Below are 22,770 nucleotides of genomic sequence, written 5' to 3' on the forward strand. Positions count from 1 at the left end.
ACCATATAATTGAAGAATAGCAATTTTTACACCTATATTTGAGAAATTAAGAATAATTAGGAGTCTCCTGTATTCCGCACTACTCAGTGTGTTCCAAACAAACATGTGTTAAAACACTGGTGTTCGAGATGTGGAGAAATGGTGAACTCATATTTCCTTTTCTAATTGTTAATGCTGCCAGGCAGTCTTGCCAATGGCATGAAGCTTTGGAAAGGGTAAATATAACCTTAGGGTTTGTCTCACAAAGTTCCGGGTAGGATTAGTGAAGTGTTACAGCTAACAGCTATTTTATTTAGTTCTATTTCCTCCTTGTTTATATAGATTAATTTAGATTGAAACAAGGACAGAAAAGAGACTGAAGACAAGGCAGAGGCATGTAGCTTTTTTTAACCTATCAAAATGAAATTTCAAATGAGATATACCTATTGCTGTTAAATAATTTTGGAAGTAAGAAGGTGGAAAAGTAACTCAGTGAAGGGTCAGTCAAAGCACAGAATAAATGGGAGTTAATGGCAGTAACACTTGGCCACATTTTATATTCCAGTAAATTTTCCAGCAAGAAAAATATAAATTATGAATCTGTTTACAAGAAAAGTATTAGAGTTTCTACTGATATTTGGAAGTTGAAAATAAACAGGTTACAGAATTTGGCAGTCCCAGTCTGGTGTTTTTTGCATGACACTGCAGGTGAGTTGAGCTTGGAGCTGGCTCACCTTAATCGAAGATGATTCCAGTAGAACATGGAATGATTAACCTTGTTGTAAGCTGGTCACAAGTGGTGTTCCTCAGAGCTCAGTATTGAGGGTCCTAGATGACCTTGATGAGGGGATTGAGTGCAACTTCAGTCAGTTCACATATGACACTAAATTGGGCAGAAGTGTTGGTCTGCTGGATAGTTGGAAGGCTCTGTAGCAGGATCTGGACTGGGTGGATCGATGGGCCAAGGCAAATGATATGAGGTTGGACAGGGCCAAATGCTGGGTCCTGCCCTTGGGTCACAACAACCCCAGTGCAGCTCTGCAGGCTGGGGCAGAGTGGCTGGAATGCTGCCTGAGGGAAAAGCACCTGGGAGTGCTGGTTGACAGTGGCTGAATGTAAGCCAGCTGTGCCCAGGTGGCCAAGAAGACCAGTGGCATCCTGGCCTGGATCAGCAACAGTGTGGCCAGCAGGACCAGGGCAGGGATTGTCCCACTGTACTTGGCACTGGTGAGATCTCACCTCAAATCCTGTGATCCCTCTTCTCTCAAGCAAGATGAAATCGTGTCAAGTTGCACCAGGGGAGGTTTAGATTGAATATTAGGAAAAATTTCTTCACTGAAAGGTTTTTTAGGCATTGGAACACAATGCCCAGGGCAGTAGTGGAGTCACCATCCCTGGAGGTATTTAACAGATGTGTAAATGTGCTGCATAGGAACATGGTTCAGTGGTGGACTTGGCAGTGTTAGGTTAATGCTTGGAATAGATCATAAAGGTCATTTCTACCCAAAGTGATTCTATGCTTAACATAAAATGACAGTTTGTGCTTGGAGGCTATGAAGTTTCTTACAAAAAGAAACTGATTACTTGGTTTTAAAAAAAGTGCCTCAGTCTTGCCTCCTGTCTCTTAATGCTTGTTTGAGCATATACGCCAGGACCTAGACAGGATTAGCAATTGCTACTCACCCCATTCTGGAGCAATGGTGGCCTTTGTGGATTCTTAGGATTGGATCCTATTTCAGCCAGTAATGTTGCAGTGATGGGAAGAGATGACTGTCTTTGAGGTCTCAATAAACTCGAATGATTTTTTTTTCTTTCAACATTGACCTTCTAGATATATCAATCACTGATGCTAAAATGTGGGAATTAGGATGGCACCACAGATGTGGGATTGTTTGCAGGCAGGCTTGGAAGCTTTAGAGGTGGGTGCCAAGACAAAGAATAATTAGTTTTTATTTTCTTGGAGAGATGTTTCACTGATTAAGATTAAGAAAATGTGCTTTTCCTTTAGATCCTGAAGGAAACATCCCCCAATAACATTCTTGGAAAGCTGTTATGTAGATTGAATTTGCTGACTGTAGATGGTGTAAGGTTCTATATTGCTCAGGCAAGGGAATCCAGACATTAATTGTGAAAACTTGTTCTGTTTTTGCTATGTAAAATCAGCAGAATCAAGCCAAACTCTGCCGAGGCTGATGGTAGCCTGTGCTTGCAAGAATCGCTGCTGTCCTGGAGGAAAACAAAAAGTCACTTGACATTAAGATTTAGTGGTCTAAGAACTAACTCAGTTCATTTGTCTTGAAGCAGAAGATGTTAATCTGAGCAACAGATTACTTAGTACTTACACAGATCACAGAGTACTTACTTCTAGCTCCAGGAAGAGCTCCTTCATCCAGTATTCTATGTAAGCCATCCATCTTACATATGCAAGATCCTGAGAGCCAAGGCTGTTCTGCTGCACAAGTCTCCCCATTTATTTTTCATATCTTCAATTTAATTCTTCTCTTCCACAGCTGTCAATATGGGCCAGCTGGCTCCAGATTCAGCCTCTGACTACTGGCAGGGACAGTGGTGTCAGCCTGCAGAGCTGGAGACGTCCTACCATTGCAGCTGGAAGCTTGACAGAAGGGAGTCCCTTCACTATACCACACATTCCCATCCTGCCTTCTTGTCATGCATACTTTACTAATGGTTTTCACCTGATAGCAGAGATGAAATGAATCATCAGGAATTTTTGGGTCTCATCCAGTTTATAAGGAAACATGGTCTCTGGCAGGTATTGTTATCTCTCTTTTCTATACACCTTAATATTTTGAAAGTGTCCTCTGCATTCTTTTCCAATGTATCTCCACTCTACTGACATTCATATAATTTTCCTGCCTTGCCTTTCTTACCTAATTTCAGTCTCCATTATTCTCACTCCCTATTTTTTTCTCAGCACCAGTTCTTAGGCTGAGATTCTCCTTTCTACATCTCTTTTTCTATTCTCAACATTAATCTGTCTTACTTGAACAAGTCTTGCCTGACCTCCATCACCTTGGTTCCTAGTTTCCTTGCCCAGTTTATCACCATGTCACCGAAGAAATCTCCCTTCTCTCATTAGGCACACCATTCCCAGCATCCTTTCATTGACTCCAAACTATTGAATCTCCACAGCCTCATTATCTGGAAATGCCACTGTCATTCCCAGCTTTTTTATACACCATGGCTTTTTTGAAGAAAAGGCTGTTCCCCAACTTCTTACCACACTCATATCTGTCAAACCCCACTGATGTTTCACAATTCCCACCCTTTCTTCACACAACTTTCATTACTCCCTTGCACTTCTCTTTCCTTCCAGTCTCCTGGAATTTAGCAGCTGCCATAAAATTTCATTGCCTGCACTGATAGTCTTGCACTGTTTATATTTCTAGTGGTAGGAGAAGTAGGATGAGTTTTTCTGTCTAATTATAATATTAGTTTAATTAATGCTATATATTGAGAAAAATATAGCATATAGAGAGGCTTTGCAGATCACAGATTCATAGAATGGTTTGTATTGGAAGGGACCTTAAATGCCATCTACTTACAACTCACCTGCAATTTAGATATTTAGATACTAAAAGGTGACATTTTCTGAACATAATCACACACCATTTTTTATGCTTCATAGTACGTCAGCCTAGGTTCAGGTCAGAAATATGTCTGGTGATTTCCATCCATTCAGTCCTGTGTCACAGTGAACTATTTAGTCTTTGAGTCAATGGCTCAAAGCTCAATAAGCAGTTGGTAAAGTAAACAAGAGCAACATATGGTTCGTAGCATCAAAATATTTAAATTTGCCTCTAGACCATAACAATTGCGTCACACACAACCTGCTATCTAAAGACCAGAGAAGAGGGAGGAAAAAACAATTTATCCCAAATACAAACAGAGGTTCAGGAATGTTTGCAGTAGTTGCACACTATTTCCGGGGTTGCGACACCCACAATACCTCAGCAAAACCATGCATATATAGTTTCTCTGAAACCTTAGTGCCATTCTGAGCACAATGAACCAAGCCCAGTGCGGTGTGAGCAGTCAAGATACTACTGATGGCCAAAAGTGTACATCTTTTAGCAGGACTGAAATGTATTTAATGTACTTGCCCTGTGGCGATGTTACTGCGAGATACATATACAAATAATATGACTATTAATTATTGCATGCACCTAAATACATGGTGATTTTCTAGACTCATGTACATGTAGATACAGTAGCATATGGCCTTATCTCGTTAGACATTTTCCATTACGTAGAGTAGCTAGGCTCATACCATGGCTGGGCTACAGTCAGGTCTTCCCTTCAGAATGGTATAATTGCTGGTCCCACTTCTCCTGACTGATTGTGCACCACTTCAAACATTACAAACAGCATTCACCATCAAATCCCAAAATAAACATTCTGATATAATTTAGGGTCTGGATTGTCAAGAGGTTAGATGGTTTTGCTCTAGTTATTACTTCAGTTAAATACTGTAATAAAAACATTCTTTCTATTGCAAGCAGTTGAGTGGGTGTATATGTAGCAATTGTCTAAGTGGGCAGAATTTGCACAGATAAAAATGAAGTAGATGAGCTGTAATATCGAGTGTGGGTGACATGCCTCCCTTTATACACCCTTTTGCCTTGCCCACGCAACAGGTACACACCAAACAGGGCAGCCTTCTGAAGGGCTGGAAGGTCATGAAACCTTTTAGAAGCATGGGTTTTGCTGAATGGATCTGTCTAGGATGCTTTATGCTTCAAAGTACTTGTTTTGGACATTTATGAAACTGTAATTTCAAATATTCTGCCTAAAATTAAAATTTTATGGATGTTTTCTTCTGCATCATTAAAAAATGGTTATGTGAACTATAATCTTGACTAAGCCACACAGATAGAAAATGCTAAAACCTATTTGAGGAGTTTTTTGTTTGGATTTTTTGTTGTTGGGTTTTTTGGGGGGCGTGGGGTTTTTTTGTTTGTTTTTTGGGTGGTTTTTGTTGTTGTTTTTGTTGGTTGGTTGGTTGGTTTGGTTTTGGTTTTTGAGTGAAACTACAGTTTTTCTCATAGGAGAACATATTTAAAGACAAATGAGAAAATACTGTAACATCATTTCAGACTGCAGGAGCATTTAATTCTTAAATAAAACCAGAAAACCCGTCCAGAAAGGTGACAAATGTCACCTGTAGTTTGATGAGGAGTCAGAAGTTGAAGTCAAGTTTCTTACTGGGGCAGTTTTTCTTATAGTACAACAGATTAATGCCTCAATAACATGCTTGGTCCAGTGGCACTAAGGCATTTGAACCATTTCTTCAATAAGCCACCCATTCATAGATAATGGCACAATTTTTGGACTATTTTATATTTTCTTGTATTTGAGACCAGGTTTTACCATCACAGGTAGGCCAGACCTTCCTGTGTCTAGTCCTGGTAACAGAGAGAAGTGAATTCAAGTACATTGGATGGATTTGAACATAGAAGAGCAGTGACAATCACCTCTGTCATCACTCTACCGACAAAAATGTTGCCCCACTCTTCTATTCAACCCTCCATGGCCACAGTAGGACTGGAAGAAACTGGATCTCCTCAAGAGGGGATCAGATCTATCCCCTTGCTTAAGGCAGTGCTGCCTGTGCCTCTGTCTTCACAGATGTTTGTCTGTAACAATCTAAAAAAAAAAAACAACCTAGTGAGAGAGATTACCCCACAACACTCCAACATGATAATTATTATTATTTTGTTATGATATTATTTTGTTTGTTTATCTTCTGTAAAGCAAATAGACATTTCAGGAGATAGAGGTTTTTTTGTTGGAAGGGATTGAAAGATGATAAATTAAAGCATTTTGATAGTCCAATAAAATTAGTAGTTATCCCAGATACACATCCATTTTCTTGGGTGCAATTTTAGATGTTCAATGCATGACAACAAAATATTTAGGAGCTCAGCAGGAGTACGTAAAATAAAGTAATCATCATAATTAAACAATAATAAATTATTATTTCCAGTAATTTTGCAAAGGCAATGCTATTAGCTGAAAGGAACCTGAAAAATGGGGAAAACACTTAAGCTTATATTTTAGTAATAAGTGAATCAAAACCATAATTCTTTCTTAATTAGACTGGCTTAAACCATTTATCTCACCTGCATGTTTTTCAGTCTTCTTTTCCTTTTAGAAAAAGTACCAAAGTGCTTCTTTTTTTCTGGATTTTCAATTTCTAGATTTTCAGTGATCAGCCATACCTTGTACCCAATCAAATGAGGATTTTTCAATACCTCTGTGGCTAGTAATGAATTACATAGCTGATTAACAACACAGTGACTTTATTCTATATTGAATATATTGGTATCTAAGGTTCCATTGTGTCATGGTTTAACTCCAGATCGCAGCTAAGCACCAGGTTACTGCTGTTCACTCCATTCCCCAGGCCTACAGGTGGAATGGAGAGGAGAATCAGAAAAAGTTAAAACCTGTGGGTTGAGATAAGAACAGTTTAATAATTTAAATAAAGTAAATAATAATAATAATAAAATAACAGCCATGAAAAGGGAGATAACAAGAAGAGACAGTGGAATAAAACCAAAGACAAGCAATGCTCAATACGATTGCTCACCAGCTGCTGACCAATGCCCAGCCTACCCCTAGGCTGTGATCAGCCCCTTTCTGCCAACTCCCCCCAGTTTATATGCTCAACATGACAATATCTGCTGTGGAACATCCCCTTGGCCAGTTCAGGTCAGTTGTTTTGGCATTCTCCCTCCTGGCTTCTTGTGCTGCTCACCAGCAGAGCGTGGGAAACTGGGAAGTCCTCGACTCAGGGTAAGCTAAACCATCAGTGTGTATCAAAATCATGGTCATACTAAACCCAAAATTCAGCACTGTACCAGCAACTAGGAAGAAAATGAGCTCTATCCCAGCCAAACCCAGTTGTAACTACAGTGGCTACTAATGAAAACTTAGTTCAGGTCAGTTGTTTTGGCATTCTCCCTCCTGGCTTCTTGTGCTGCTCACCAGCAGAGCGTGGGAAACTGGGAAGTCCTCGACTCAGGGTAAGCTAAACCATCAGTGTGTATCAAAATCATGGTCATACTAAACCCAAAATTCAGCACTGTACCAGCAACTAGGAAGAAAATGAGCTCTATCCCAGCCAAACCCAGTTGTAACTACAGTGGCTACTAATGAAAACTTATAAAAACTCCAGGTTTTTAACTTTGTTTAAAAATTAATTCAATATGATTCTAAACTAGAGTTATCCAAGAAGGAAAAAATACAATCTTTTACATGTTTCAGAATAAAATCTGAATTAACTAGACCTGCTGCAATGTGTTAAACTGCATTCACTTCACTCAGTCTGCCACAGATATATTTAGTAACGCTGCTGATTCATCAGAGCAGGATCATTTGCTCACATCCACATTTGAGCTCTTTTTACACTGCTCTAGCAGACTGAGGACACCTGAAAAATCTACGTACTATTCATATATCTCTAGGGCTTCTTTACAGTTGTGGAATCTAAAATAAGGTTTCTCTAAAAATACATAGTTTATACTTAAAATGCCATTCATTTAATGAAAATGGAATTCATTTTAGGTGCAGTTCATTTTGAAAACATGTACTGTATTTTCACACATCTTCATTCCCATGTCCAACATATGAATGTGCCTATGCTTGGCCACCTCAGACCAAATAATTTGAATCACAAAAATCGTCCTTCTCGTACTTTGTTCTGAGGGTATTATGTGAAAAGTACTACCTCCCTCTGTTTAAGGATTTAACTAATTTCCTTTTCCTGTCTGGAAAACTAGAGTTATTTTCCCCAAAGTTCTTTCCTAGAAGATACTTTTGGACAAGGAGTCTGAGCCACAGAACTGTCCATTCAAGTCATTGACCAGCAGGACATAAGATGGTGTTTCCAGTTAAGATGCTGGCCTTGATCTGGACAAATAACTTTGATATAGTTGTTTCTTTTGCCCCTTATAAATTTATAGTACATTATTATACTAATACAATATACAGTAATATAGATAGGAGGTAGTGCAGCCCAAAGATGCTCTCATCACTGATTGCTGCCTTTGCCTATGAGAAAACTATGGAATCTTGGTCAATCCAACATGTTCTTTTATGTTGTGATTAAAATTAATTTGATAATTTAGCTTTCATCTGAATGAAAAAGAAAGACAAACTACTAAATGGGGTTTGTACAAATTTCCCTGTCTTTTTCAGTGAGAAATCCGAAGAGTTTGCCTTTTTCTTCCCAGCTTAGCACAGAACTCTGTGGTGCTCTTCTATTCCAACCAAGGGATGCCTGACATATTGATTCATCTGCATTCATAGAATGCTCATTCCTTCCTTGTGAAACCAAGTTTTCTGTGTTCTTGCTAACTATAAAAATGGATCATGAAATCTATTTGACAAAATAAATTAGATTATCAGTGTAATGTTTTCTTGCCACTTTCTACCTGCTGATTTTTGATCATTCTGAACTCTTGGTTAGAACTGAAGGAATCTACAATATTTTTGGGTCAGTCAAGAACTGTATCATTTGGTAGTTATTCTGGTAATTAATTCTGGCCACTGCATGGCATTTCTGTATTTCAATATTTCCACAAATATATATTCCAATATTTTCATATCAAGTTATACACAACTATTTAAAGGGATTGGCCAACTTTCCCATCTGCAGAAGCCTGTCACTTAATAAAGGCCTGATGTCATATTTGCAGCCTTCCTGTATTCACCTATTGAATAGAGGCTATTGAGCCCCTGATAAGTTATTCATCTTTACATATATTCAGGAAGGTGTTTTTCCCAATGGTAACAGTTTCCATGAGGTTGAAAGAGATCAAAACCAGTGTGTCTGCTTTTTCACATGCAGTATTCTTTTTTTTGGTTGGGTACCTCTGAGACAAGTTTTTCCCAGATGTTAAAATTTAATCAGAGAAATTACCTGTGCTCCTTCTTAAACCTTACAACTCTGAGACTGAGGTATATGCTACAAATACCAAGAAGGCCATGTCTTTTTCCCTCTGCAACACTATTTTTTCCCATATGGACTACAGAGCAGATTGTATCAAGGCTCGTTATGACACTGCTGAGGTGGATAGAAGTGTATTCTGTTATCACAGCCCACACCACCAGCGTTCAAGCTGTGTTTGTGGCCTCTGTGTCCTGAGGATGTACTGCCATTCTCACATTGCCCACTTGTCACCTCTAACTTTCTGTAACTGCATCCATACTGCTTCCAACCACTCTGCCACTACTGAGCCTTCCAAAAGGACTTTCTCCAGGGATAAAGCCTTCCACATTTCTTATTTACCTCCAGGATTATGAAACCCATAACTCAGTAACTGCGAACAACTCCTGAAAGTCTCCCATGAAGTTTTAATATGCACATAAACAGCCACATGAAATTAAAAGAGCAAGTGACTTCTCCCAGCTGCAGTCTTTTAAAGTGTGTTACCTTTGTGGATATTTGCTTCTTGCCATTCGTTCTTTCTCTTTCAGGATCTGCTAAGAATCTGGATTCTGGGATTTTGGCATCAGGAGGGAGTTTGATTGATGCCAGACATTTTCCATCCCACAGACTCATGCATTGGGCATGAAGGGAGCAGGAGAAATCACGGTCCACATAATTTAATAGTGAGAACTCTCCAAGCTCTGCAGACTGGGCATGCCAGCATGCAAACCTGGATCACATACCTTCAAGACTCCAGTAGCTTTGCTGCTCAGAATACTTAAGAGTTGACATAGTCTGGATAGTTCTTAAAGCAGCAGCTTTGATACAGGACAGAGTCAGGATTGTCTCCTGCCGGAAATAGTCTTAGCCTACTGACCTTTGATGGCCAAGGACCAAATCCCTAAGGAGTGAAATAATTAATTCTGGTTGGAGATTATAAAAATATCTATATGTTTTTAAATGCTCTGTTATTACCTCTAATTGTTAGGTAAAAACCAAGTGCACTCCCTGATGATTTGGTCGCGGTATTACAGATTTAATCTTGAATTAATGTCCTCTGTCATCTGCTGCCCTAGGCCTTGTGATTGCCTGTGTGCTATGTGACTCAGAGAACAGCTGAGATCACTCTTGTTTCCAGCCATCAAGGGTACTAGTTGTCCACATAGCTCCAAACTTGACAACTGAAATTGCAAACAAAATGCCATTGCTCCTGGTAGGATGTACTTACTCCTGTCAACCTCAGCTAGGAAGCTAATGAAATTTTTACCATTTTTATTGGAAAATATGGGGTTGAATTAGTGAGTTACACAGTACCTGAAAAAAAATCTGTCCTTTTTAAGTTTCTCTTAAAAACAGAGGATATTTCTTAAGCAGTTAAGTGCAGTTGTGATTACACTGATGTTTTCTACAACATCATGAGCTGTAGGTAAATTGCTAGATAGCCTACTCTGTTAACAGGACTTTCAGAAGTTCTGTCTTCTAGTAATAAAGTCCAAAGGTCCCCTCCTACACCCTATAGGGTTTTCAGAACTGTCTTTGAATCCTTCACCCAACAAGGCAGTTCTGCCAAATGTAAAGCTGAAAGGAGTCAATAAGAAAAAACCTCAATACTTGTGTAGATATTTCTTTTCTTGGTTTTCTCGCCTCAGTGATGTGCCTCCATGTCATGCTGCCTCAGTGTAAAAGCATGTCCTGACCTTCACAAATGTGGTCAGTATGAGAAGCTCCTTAAAGTCAGGGAGTTCTTCAAGATTCAAGATCCCTTTTCATCCTGCTCAGAACTGACCAAGCTCATTAGAGTAAAAGTGAGAGAACAAACCACTAACTGCTCTCTCATCTGTGCACCAAGACCAACTTTAAAACCAGTAGAGGTGTCATTTACCTAAACACGATAAGTCAGAGAGCCAATATTAAAGTCAAGCTTCATAAACAGCTTAATCAAAGTTATAACAAATAATTAACTCTTGCATTAACACCGCCCAGATGTGGAAATAATAATATTATTAATCATCCTGGGTAGAGCAGTGCTTGTAAATAATCTTGCGTAACAGTTGACATTATATTGATACAGAAAGGCTCTATATATTTCCTGATATATTTTACATAAGTCTAGATACAGACCAAGGTTTTGAGGGTTGTTTTTTCTCTAAGAAGAGTATCATAAAAATTCCTATCTTAAAATAAGTTTTTAGAATAACAACAATGATGTTAAAAGGATTTTTAGTTCCTTTAATGTCTTGATGCATCTGCACCCACTTGCACCAACTACTGTGTGAATCCAGTGAAAGGAAAATTATGCCTTGCTCATCTACAAAAGAGATCAGCTAATCTTGTGGTAGCAAACCTGAGACTACTACACTACTATATGAGTAGTAGCAGTGAACCTGAGACTACTATACTTTGTGACTTTATATTAGCAAATCTTAACATCCGTTCTATTCAGCCCTTGTTTGTATAAATTATTTGTGTCTGGCACCAAATGCACCAAAGGTAGCCTGCCTTATGTCTAGAGCTGGAGAAACCTAATAAGGGGGTCACTCCCAGCATAAATGGAGAGTTTGAGGAAGTTAAAGGCAGTTTGAATAAAATTTATTATCATAGAACAACTGGACATCTGCCACTTTGGAAAAACATGTTCTACTGACATGCTACTATTATTGTGTAAAGTTCGAGAGTCCTTCAGGCATTTTTAAAAGTTGTGTATGATGACAACTGCCTCTTTTCCCAATTGGTTACGAAAACAAATCTTACATTTGGAGGGTAAAATGTCTTATTTTTCATCTCTGACAATGTATACTTCATGGCCACAAAAGGATCAACAGTATTTTGAAAAAGATACCCAGGTGTTGCAACAGTGATCTGAAACTTTCAAAAAGCTCTGCTGAGACTCATAGCATCCTAATCTCAGAATAGCTACCTTATTATTGTCTTCCCAAATCATCACATCATATCCAAATTCTGAGCAGGTTCACATAAAATTCAGTGGAATTCTTGTGGGGAAAAAAAAACCAAACAAGAAACCAAACCAACCTGAGATATATAAAATTATAAAAATACAATGCAGAGACCCAAGATGTCATCTTGCCTATACTTGCTCTAAAGGAAGTTCAGACATCTCTGATTTCTCTGAAGGGTAGTCATTTCACATGCAGTCCAGAGAGATCAGGATTCAATCCCATGACTTCCCCTGTTAGACCTAGGGTCTGTTGCTATAACCCATTAACTCAAAGTATTTCCCTATATTACCTTGCAAAAAAGCATTTGTTCTTCAGTATCAGCACCTTGGCTGGCAAAATCTTACCTGTCTAAATATATCTGGCTTGAATTAGCAAAAGTGTATTTGAAAGTTGCTCTTTGACCAGCACTTCTGTGATGAGTTCACAGATTTTTCTGACAAGATCAGTAATTTCCTAATTAATTGCATAGCCATAACACAGATTTGCTTTGCTTCCTTCTCTTCCCCAAAATGTGTCTTACTAATTTCTAGTTTGGGGCACTTTTTTTCAGTCTTCTTTGTGTTTTTTAACTGTTTTGTCTAAGGCATTTTGGATAGATAGTACTGACTTCTTGAGGTATACATTCATGAAGCCTCGATGGATGCCTTCATGGACTTTCATGCAACTCTACTAAGTGTCAAGACACTGATCTCAGTCCTTGTGTTCCTAGAAAGAAAAAATTACTCCAGAGGGTAAGTGGCATTAGACTTTAAAAAAGGAACAACATGTGCTCTCTAAGAGAATAGATCTCCAAATACATTTTGTGAAAGGCTACAATATTACTTTTAATCCACTATTGCTTAAAATATTTTTGAGATCATCCTGAGATGATAGCAGTTTCTCAAGCAAGAGTCGATAAAGAACCACTGATGGACTGACACTTCTTATGCTATGCCAGTAGAAGAGAAACCAAGTGATTGGCTGCACTTTGCATGGATATTTCTTCTCCAACATGTAATTTCTTATCAGAAGTGTGAATATAGTTCCCTAAGTTTTTGCAAACTATATCTGTAATGCATTGTTAACTGGTGTTAACGAAAATCCAGAACAACTTTTTTTTAAATCTTCTGTAAATTCATATCCTCACTTCTCACACTATTATTTTTTCTTTGTTAAGTGCAGGAATAAGATTAATTTCTACTGGAAATATATTTTAAATTCTGTAACCATAATTTCTATGCTGGTGTAATACGAAGTTCTTGTAAACATCTCCACATTCTTTTGCTTTCCTGCTTGAAGAACACTGTTTTGGTTTTTAAATTCTCTCTTCCTTTTAACTTAATGATGATAAACTTAATGGTAAATATTTTTTGTCATTTTTCTTCTCATTAAATAACATTCAAGATTAATTGCTTAGTAAAAGCAAACATAGACAACTTACTCAGGAGAACAGATAAGAGTAACTTCATCTGTCATATGAAAAATACACATCAGAGTTTTGAACAAATAAATGCAAATAGAAGAAAAAAACCTAGCAAGCAATACTTTTCATTTTTGAAAAAGTGGGATTTTTAACCTTTGGCAAAAAATTTGACCTGGTCGATTTTTTTTCTGCTCAAAGAATATATGTAAGCTGGGTGGTGCTTCCTCAGTGGTTTTCTTTTTAAAATATTCCTTGGTCTGTAGAGAAACTGCAAGAGACACGAGGCTGCCTGATTCCTCAGAACTACTCGCAAGTCCAATGCCTCCTGTCCTCAGGGGACCTATGGTCACTCTTGCCACAGAGAACAGAGATCCAGAACTACAGCCAGTGATTTTCTTTACCCAGGCAAGAGCAGTAATGTCTCTGATGGAATGTTTTTATCTCATCAAATCTTACTCAGATGAGAAAAATATTTTACAGCTAGTCCAGAGTATGCATCTCTTTCACAGCCCTAGACCTTAACACTATAACGTTCTCTATTAGAACTCTGAATTTTAGCTAAATAGCGTAGTTTATTGAAAAACACCAGAATTTTATCTGTATTGAAGAGCTGAAAAACTAGAGGGATTGAATAGGTGCACCAGCAATACACTATAACTTCACCTCTACTTCTCTTTTTCCTTAAAATATGTCATTTCATCAACCTTCTTTTAATGTCTATCATCTGTTTCTGGCTAACCACTGAATTAACTACTCCTCTCCTAATTCTGTTCTCAACTATCTCCAATTTGATTGTCCAAGGGATTCAGAATAGTAGTTCACAGCCTTGTGGATGCTGGTAGCTAATTCAGGCAGGAGGTGAGTCAGTAATTAACCACGGCTGGGTTCACTAGGTGACATCCTTCTTGAGAAATGCAAGATGTCCAAAAGGTAGGCTGTATGTCCAAATCAAACTTGCCTTGTTGCAACATCTTTCCCTCAAGCCTTCCCAGTGATTTTCTCAGTCTGTTTAGTCAAGGAGAGCTGGATCAAACAAATCTAAATCCATAAAATTAGGTGAGATAAATATAGCTGTCTTTCTATTTAATTTTCATGGTGTTCAGCAGAGATGAAATTTATACTTTCCAGGGGAAAAAAAAAGAGCCATCAGTGTGCAGAATAACTCTAAAAGGAACAAGCTACTCAATTCCTATTTGCAATATAAAAACACAGAACTGAAAAGATCTGCACAAGTCCAGTCTCCAGAAATCTCTAGAACAGGCAGATAGCTACTGAAGAAGCCCATAAAGCATCTACTCTACTTGCAATGGCACATGATGCTTCCACATCAGCTAGCTTAAGAATTTTAATAAGAGGTCAAGAGCCTTAGCAATTAAGTGTCACAGGACTAGAACAGGACAGATTAAGGGAGTTGTCAATGACAGAGGTGTCTGCAACACGAAGGAATTTGTTGAAGAAAACTCCCAGATGGTGGAAAAACCCTGTTGTCCCTGCCAGACTAACTTAAGAAAAGGTTCTCTGTTGACTGCAATTCTTGCCAAAGAGGTTAATGCTGAACATAGAAATACTTCTTGGCAGTTTTAATGTCAATGGAAACACAAAGATATTTTGTCCTGCAAGCCCAGGGCTGGGGAAGAAGTGGAAAGATTAGGAAATAGGCAGGAAGAGCCTCCAAAGACAAGCAGCAGAAGCTGACATATAGATCAATATAATTGTGAATTCTCTTACACAGCTGCAAATTAAAGTCCCTTTTTCTTACTCTTTCAGAGGTTGTAACACATGCAATATATAAGAACTTAATTTTCTCCCTGAGAATTTTCTGTATAATTTTCCAAAATGTTTCAAACTCAGTTTTAAAACCCTTTAGGTTTTCCACATCCAGGACATTATTCCAGAATCATGTTTTCTAAAGCTGTTTCCAATTTATATGTATTTATTACCAAGATAAGCATTTTATCTTGTGACAACATTGCCCTTTAATTTAAACAAATTGCCTTCATGCTTAACTTGCTATGAGATGGGATTTTTTTCTCTTCTATTTTACCTAGGTCGAAGGGTCATATACTTAAAGCAGATGAAATTTAATTCCTCACTCTTCTTTCTGTTTTATCTCAGCATCTCTGGTGATAACCAATCTGGCTGCAACATTCACTTTGCCCTGTATGTTGCTAGTGGATTTTTGTTATCAATCTGCCTGTATACCTCAGGGCAAATTTTGGGGAAACTTGGTCTATATTTGGTTAGAGCATTTTTCTTGAAAGCAAGATAAAATCTCATCTGATCCTTTCCCTGCAATTTTTCCACATACCTGAAGCTATTCACCAGTGGTGTGTGGTACGCTCTCTCTCCCTGTTTCCTCTCTTCTTCATGGTCTGTTTTACCCCTGATGTAAGACCTAATAAGTATCTAAAAGCACAGAACTGTGAACCCAGTTATGCTAAGTACCAGATAATCACAAAAAGGTCAGCACCTGATCCAGAGAACAAGTGGAAGGCATTCTCAGAGAAAGCAGCAAGGAAAATAATAACAGAACTAGATTTTTAGCAGGGAAAATTGCAGTATATATTGTTTCTGCCTAAGTTAGATCACAAGGCAGGGTTAAAGTAGAGAAACCCAAAGGAAATGGCTGTAAGCAAAAAGTGTAGAAATGCTGGACTTCTTACCTCTGGCAGAAGTGGCTACAGGTTGCAATGTTAAGTTGGTTTAGGTAACCACAGCACAACATAATTAAGTTAAAATTAGACCTGATTGCCAAGACAGGATATGACCAGCTATGCATATCTACCTCCTCTACATTTAATGGTGCTTCTTCTTAACAGTAAGATTATAAGGGAAAGGCTTGTCTTTGAGACACAGCTCTTTGGTCTGGTGTTTATCCTGGTACTCCCATCTGGAGGTGCAATGAGACTGTCATTTTGCACCCTATTATCTTGAAGTTCAGGCAATGTTTATCCCTGAGAGACCAGCCTCCTGCATATGTTTCTTAACAACTTAAAATGCATACATTTCTAGTATTAAGATTCCTATCTGTTGATGATATTTTGAAATGCCATTAGGGAGGTACTTTTCTTTCTGGCAACATTTGTCCTGTTTTATTTTATTCCCTATAAAAATTCCTCAAAACTTTTGAACAAAGCAGCTCAAAATCAGTTCCAGAGCCAGTTCCTTGAATAATTCACAGGGATTAAGTAACGACACAGCTCATTTTACTGATAAATTACAACAATTGAAAGTTGTGTGTGATCAGTTGCAAAATGCCTTTTGAAGGAAGTTACCTTTGACTCATAATTCAAAAAAGAGATCCTGTCATTATCATTGATGGTTGTTTGAAATCATTACCTGAATGTTTACAGGCAATCAGAAAACAAGGCAGACAGTGTCATTTTGTGCCATACAAAAGTATGATGCACCCAAATCTTTTATAATTTTTGTAGTTCGGGTATTTCACAAGAGCACAGTCAAGTTAGAAAAAGTGTAGGGAAAGGCAACTAAAATGATTAAGAGAGTGAAACATCTTTCTTTTGAGAAGACAAAAAACCTCCCTAGCACTGTTTCAGAGGAGAAGGAGGAGAGGAATATGCTTGGGGTTTATTGTGTCATAAAGGCAGCAGGAAAGGTGAATAGAGAACTCTTCATCAACTCCCACAGCACTGGAACTAAGGCAAGCTCAATGAAACTAGCAGGAGATGGGTTTAAACAAAGATAAAAGGAAATACTTGATTACACAGCAGACACTGGACTTCTGGAATTCCCTACCAAAGAAGCTCATAAAGGCAGAGGTTATCAATGGGTTCAAAAAGGGTTTAGACAAAGTGTTAGACATTAATAACTGGTCCTTAAACAGGACAGGCAAAATGTACCCTCTTAGATTCCTAATATTTCTGCATGCTGCAGTAATACACAATAAAAGAGAAAATGGCCAGACTCACATGATCTTCCTGAATAGCATCTCCTACTGCCTCTCTCAGAGCATATTGGGCTAACTGGAATTTCTGGTCTATTGTAGTACAGCATGTCTAATATTCTTAAGAAAAAATGTGTGTTTGTGCCCTCTTCTGGATGCACTTGTTAGATGTTAATAAGTACAATTCCCCTTCCTGATATTAAGGAACATCTTCATGTGTAAGATAACATAAATTGATCAGTTTACATTTTGGACTCAAACTGAGTGAATCTATAATATAATATTATATATGTAAATTATCTATACTTGACAGCTGTATGCCATAAGCATTATATACTAAATTACTTGAGATATATTCACAGAAGAATGGGTAAAAATGGGATAAAAGCTCAAAGAAAAACCAATTCTGGTCCTGAGGCAGAACTGTAGAAACAATGGACATGTCAGTTGCAACAATCTGAGATGTAGATGCATATAAAATTAATTATTATTAGATTATCTGTGCCTCATCCTAAAATTGCAATCCAATCACATATCTGATAAACAGACTGATAAAAAATCACACAAAATTGACACAGCTTAGTGGCACAGTGCTAAAAATGTGCAGTGTGAACTTGGTTTGTTTGCAAAAATAAAAAAATTTCCCTGTTACTCTACAGAAAATTGGGCTCCCAGGATCTTAAACCCACAGGGTATTTCATGTAGAGGCATGGCATGGTTCTAAGAGGCATCTGCCTGCAAAGGGCAAATACATATGTCATGTAGCCATATGCTCATGCTGCAAAAGAGAAGTCTGTTTTGCTCTCTTGAGGAATCAGAAGGCAGAAGGCAGAACTCACACAGCTTTCCAACCAATCCAGCCACTGGGGTGGATGAGAGACTGTCTCATGTACATTCAGCAGATTATAGAGAGACCCTCACTATCTCTCATTCTTCAGGCTTGGTCATATTTCATCATTTACAGAGAGATTTTAGGAACAGTATATATACAGCTCAAAAATTACCCAGCAATTATTTACTGGTTAACAAAACATATGAATGGCTGGGACTACCATGCAATACTATTGCTCACCATTTTCTTTCAACTCTCTAATTCTTTTCTTGCTATTTTCTGTCGGTCAGTTACCAGCAGTTACCACCTCAATAATTACACTTTGATTGTCTTATTAGTTTTCTTATCTTACATCTTACATATCTTCAGGTACTGTCCTGAAGCTCAAAAATAATATTGTCAAAGCTCTAAGTCACCAATGCACCAAATTGGACTCGAGGTAACAAAAAAACCTGAATCCTTGAGCAGAGTTCCATCTCCTGTCTGGGTCATTCTTTGAGTAAGGTGTCTTTGAACTCCTCTTGCTTCTGCCAAAGCTATGCTGTCCCCTTTTTCTTTGCAGTTCTTAAAACCTGTATTTGCCCTTTCTCATACACAGCAGTGTAGCATGATTTAATTATTGTATATGAAATCCATTTGTTATGCTGATGTAAAAGGCTATTTAAAATGGTGCACACTTTTCCTTGCAAATCTGACATCAAATGATTGTAAAAATAATTAAGTAATTAATTCTTCCAGCTGACAAGTCTGTGTCTGAATTGAGCATAAATGAAATACTGAACAGAAAAACAGGATGTCCACCCTGCATATTGTGGTATGAAGGCTGCTGTCTGAATTTAGATTACAAATTTAAGTTCTAAACATCTTATTTACCACAGAAGTATTTACCTAGTATCCTGCTGATGAAGTGATCAGTTACTGAGTGGCAGAGGCAGGCTGTGTTAATGCAGAAATCAACCATAATCTATAAGAACAGCATCACGATAATAAGCAATAAGCAGAGTCCTTCCAGTGTGGTTTCTGCATCCCACTGTTTATAAAGGGTCAGGTGTTCAGAAAGAAAAACTTAAAATCACAGCTTTAGGCAAGGCATCCTACAGCATAACTCCTTACAGCATGCTGAGGACACAATAACTGAAAACACACATTAGTCAAGATTCAGTGGGCAGTCAAGAAATAAATATTTTCACAATTATCATTGAGTCTTGGCACTCAAATATTTTAGAATGCCAATGTGGTCAAAATTATGTGAAGAAAAATCAAGAGCATAGCATATGGCATGTTTTGCTTGTGTAGTGCTCATTTTATTACAGGGGCCTAAAATTTGTTGATTATAGTGCTCCTGTTACACTTGTGTAGTTATTACAAGACAATTCAATAACAGCTTTTTTAGCGCCAGTTTGTGTAACTCATAAATACGTGAATATATGTACCATGCTGTCAACTGGAACTTAAATTCACACTTAAAAGTAACACCAAAATAAATGAGCACATGAAGCAAGTAGGAATAATTCTGAAGTTAGAAAATTGAGAAGATGAAGATGAAATTGTCACAGACTGAGCACAAGAAATTGTACTAGTGATGGAGTCACTAACTTTTGTGGTCAAACTTCATTACACTTTGCAAAGAAGCTGCTTAAGAAATATGCACCTGAGACTTTATTTCTTTCTTGTTCTATGCACAACATGGTATTTCTGCATACAATACAATCAGGTGCAGGGAGCTACTTCCTATTAGTGGTATTAAAATTAATGGTTTTTTCCTCTGGTCATCATTATTAAAAAGAAAGTTGCATTGCACATGCATATCCACAGAGGAGGGTCACCAAAAAATTTACACTTAATGCAGAAATGTGGAAGTTAGATTCGTAATAAAAGGACAGTTCTAAAAGCAAAACACACACACAATTTCAAAATTCTTCATTTAAAAACACTTCCAAAAAGTCAATTTACCTATGGACAGTCCTTCTGTTTGTTTTCTAGGTAGCACTGTGACTGAAAGCCTCATGCAAGTTTGCATTTGCATTTTCAGCTCAAAACTCAAGAATTCTCAGAGACTTTTGCAGCATCTTCTGAAGCTTACAAACAAGTCTGAATAGTTACAGACTGCCTTGGATTGCTACATTGTTTTGTATTTGGTGACATTTTAGCAACATACCAAAGATGCAGAGGCTTCAGCCAGCCCAAAGAAATACTTTTTCCAGAACAAGACCTAACATACATTTCCCTTGGAAGGAGATGTAATAACTAGATGATACTGGACAGTTCCTTTCCTGTTGTATAAAAAAATCTGTTACCAAATAGCATCTCTTCATATTGAATTCCTAATAAACAGCAACAATAAAGATCAGGAAATATTTTTATTCTCAAACAGCAGAGCTATTTTAAAACAAGTTGCAATTACTCATTACATATTGCTCAACAGTTTAAATAGCAGTGATTTGAAAGAACATTTCCAAGGTTTTTCTCTGGAAAATGAAAGTCTAATTTTTGACCTGCTGTAACTTAAAGTAAGTATGAAAATGCATGCCACTATAAACCTGCACTAATATTAATTTGGAAATTTCAAGTCAAAATTATTTTAAAACCTCTCTGCTAACAAAACCACAGGGATGTTCTAAAGAAGTCTGTCATGTAGCCCAGTGCACTGTAAGCTCTTTCTTTGTTTTAACTTCTGAACACCAAGTTCAAAGCTGCACAGCTCTCCCGCAAGTGCTTTTTCAAAATAAATTAAGTCAAAAGTATCCTGGGAAGGAGGCCAGGGCTGCTAACAGAGATTACAACTAAGAATGTCATTAATAAATAGTAGGATTTACTGTGCTAAGGCACAGGTATGAAGAAGTGTTGGCTGAAAAAAAAAGAAAATGAGAGTTAATAAAAGATCATGGCTAAGGCTTTGACAGGTAAAAGGAGCTGGGGTAAATGAATCCTACTGGGAACAGATAAGCAGCAGAAACTATGATCATTTCCCTGCAGTCACTGCAGTATTATTCTGCTATCAGAAAAGACCTTTGAAAGTCATTGGCAAAACCCCTCTTGCTTGCAGAGACTCACAAGCTACCAGTGCTGTAGTACAGACAGCCCTAATCCCACTGACAACAGCAAGAGAGCTGAGTGAACTGCACAGTGAAAAATCACTTACTAGGATTTTTCTCTAGTGCTGAAAGTGAAGCACCTGTACGCACAGGACTTATTTAAAAGGAAAAAAATATTATGAACTGTTATGCTGTGCATCTGATGTCAGCTTTATAGCTCTTCTTATTCTGGTCTTCGCAGTACAAGAGCAGTTGCAAAATCTATTGAAATGCTGCAAGGGCAGTGTTTCCAGGATAGTCTGCTCATGTCTGATTTATTTTCATTTTAAAAACCAGTTTGGTGGTCTAGTCTCTCATCACTTACACAGGAATCCCTGAAGACTAGCGGGATGTCACTTGCAGGCTTTTACATCAGCTTCGCACTTCTCTGATTCATAAACATGTCACTCACTTTATCTGATACCATAGATTCAAACGACACCTTCCTCAGATCATCTCATGGTGCTTGCACATGGTGGGAAAGATTCTGCTTTTGTCTCAGACCTTTCCTCTGCTTTAAAGTCCCTTATTTATGCATTTGAAGCTGTCTGTGGAGTGCCCAAGTGCCATGGCCCCTCGTTTTTTCCAGAAATCCTCCTGTGTCTATCAGAGCTCTCTCATACCCTCAAGCTGAACCTCAGAAGGGAGGGAGAGGCCAAGGAGCTCTCAGGCAGGAGATGTTCTCCCTTCAAGACTGGTAATGCCCTGTGTTCAGGGTGTTTCTGCTCAGATCCTTCCATATTCCCCTCTAGCCTCTTTCAACATCTGCCACAAAGTTCAGGGAAGCAGCACTGGGGAACCTGATGAGACCTCCCTGCCAAGCCTGTCTCCCTGGTGGTGGCCTTGTTTCAGAATATATATCATTCAAGTTTATATTATAGCGTTATCATATCATTATCAGGGGAACTGCCATAGCATACATGGCTTATTCTTTTTTTTCTTTCCTCAGTCGTGGTTAGCTACAGTTGGTTGTGGCTAAAGAGACTAGGGTGACACCCTCTTTGGTTTGTCCCTTTATGTCACTCTTTTCTTACAAGAATTACTGAATGTACATATTTATCTGTGAGTTTCATAAAAATATTTTAATTTTAAATACTCCTTACTTAGCATAATCTCATACAATGAGAATATTTTAACTGTGAGATGACGAGCTATGGAGTGACAGAGCCTGTGCCTCATGCTGGGTAAACCAGCAATGAAGCAGGAGTCACCAAGGATGTCTCTGTGGTGAGTGATAGACCATCTGGTGTTTTTTACACCGCCAGGAAGCTCCTCACCCATCAAAAACATAAAATGTTATAATAGTAATTTTATAGCGGTTGAGTTTCAAGATAACAAAACTTCCTGATGGACCTGTCTTGAATAGTATAAAAGGAGAGTGCAAACATCATGTAAAGACAAGACACCCAAAACTGCCTAGTCTGAGAGAAGGTTGCCCCAGAACAGGAAATGAATAATGATAATGTTTGCTTACAAGAGGGATTCGCTCAATTAAGAAGCAACCAGGGGATTACCAACAGGCTTTTGAGAAAAGAATCAGCTTGAGGAGAAGTATAACATTTGGAAGGAAATTTGTGACTGCAGGGTAAGATGTGGGAGTGGAAGGCACTCAGCACAGCAGTTTGATCCATGTCCCAGAAGCTGTCTGAGTCAGGGAGTCACCCCG

At 38.1% G+C, this 22,770-nt stretch overlaps 1 protein-coding gene across 2 annotated transcripts in view; it reads right to left on the reverse strand.

Moving 5' to 3' along the window:
* Positions 1–22,770, reverse strand: part of LOC146442006 (DGAT1/2-independent enzyme synthesizing storage lipids-like) — a 51,336-nt gene that overhangs the window by 21,449 nt on the left and 7,117 nt on the right. For both annotated transcript variants that reach the window (XM_085052859.1, XM_085052857.1), the window contains exon 2: positions 5,475–5,646. In XM_085052859.1, the coding sequence (XP_084908985.1) occupies positions 5,475–5,483 (9 nt within the window). In that variant the 5' untranslated portion in view covers positions 5,484–5,646. The remainder of the gene's footprint in view (positions 1–5,474; positions 5,647–22,770) is intronic.

Source organism: Lichenostomus cassidix, chromosome 2 (genome assembly GCF_008360975.1).
Source record: "Lichenostomus cassidix isolate B80296 chromosome 2, HeHo_3.0, whole genome shotgun sequence".
NCBI lineage: Eukaryota > Metazoa > Chordata > Aves > Passeriformes > Meliphagidae > Lichenostomus > Lichenostomus cassidix.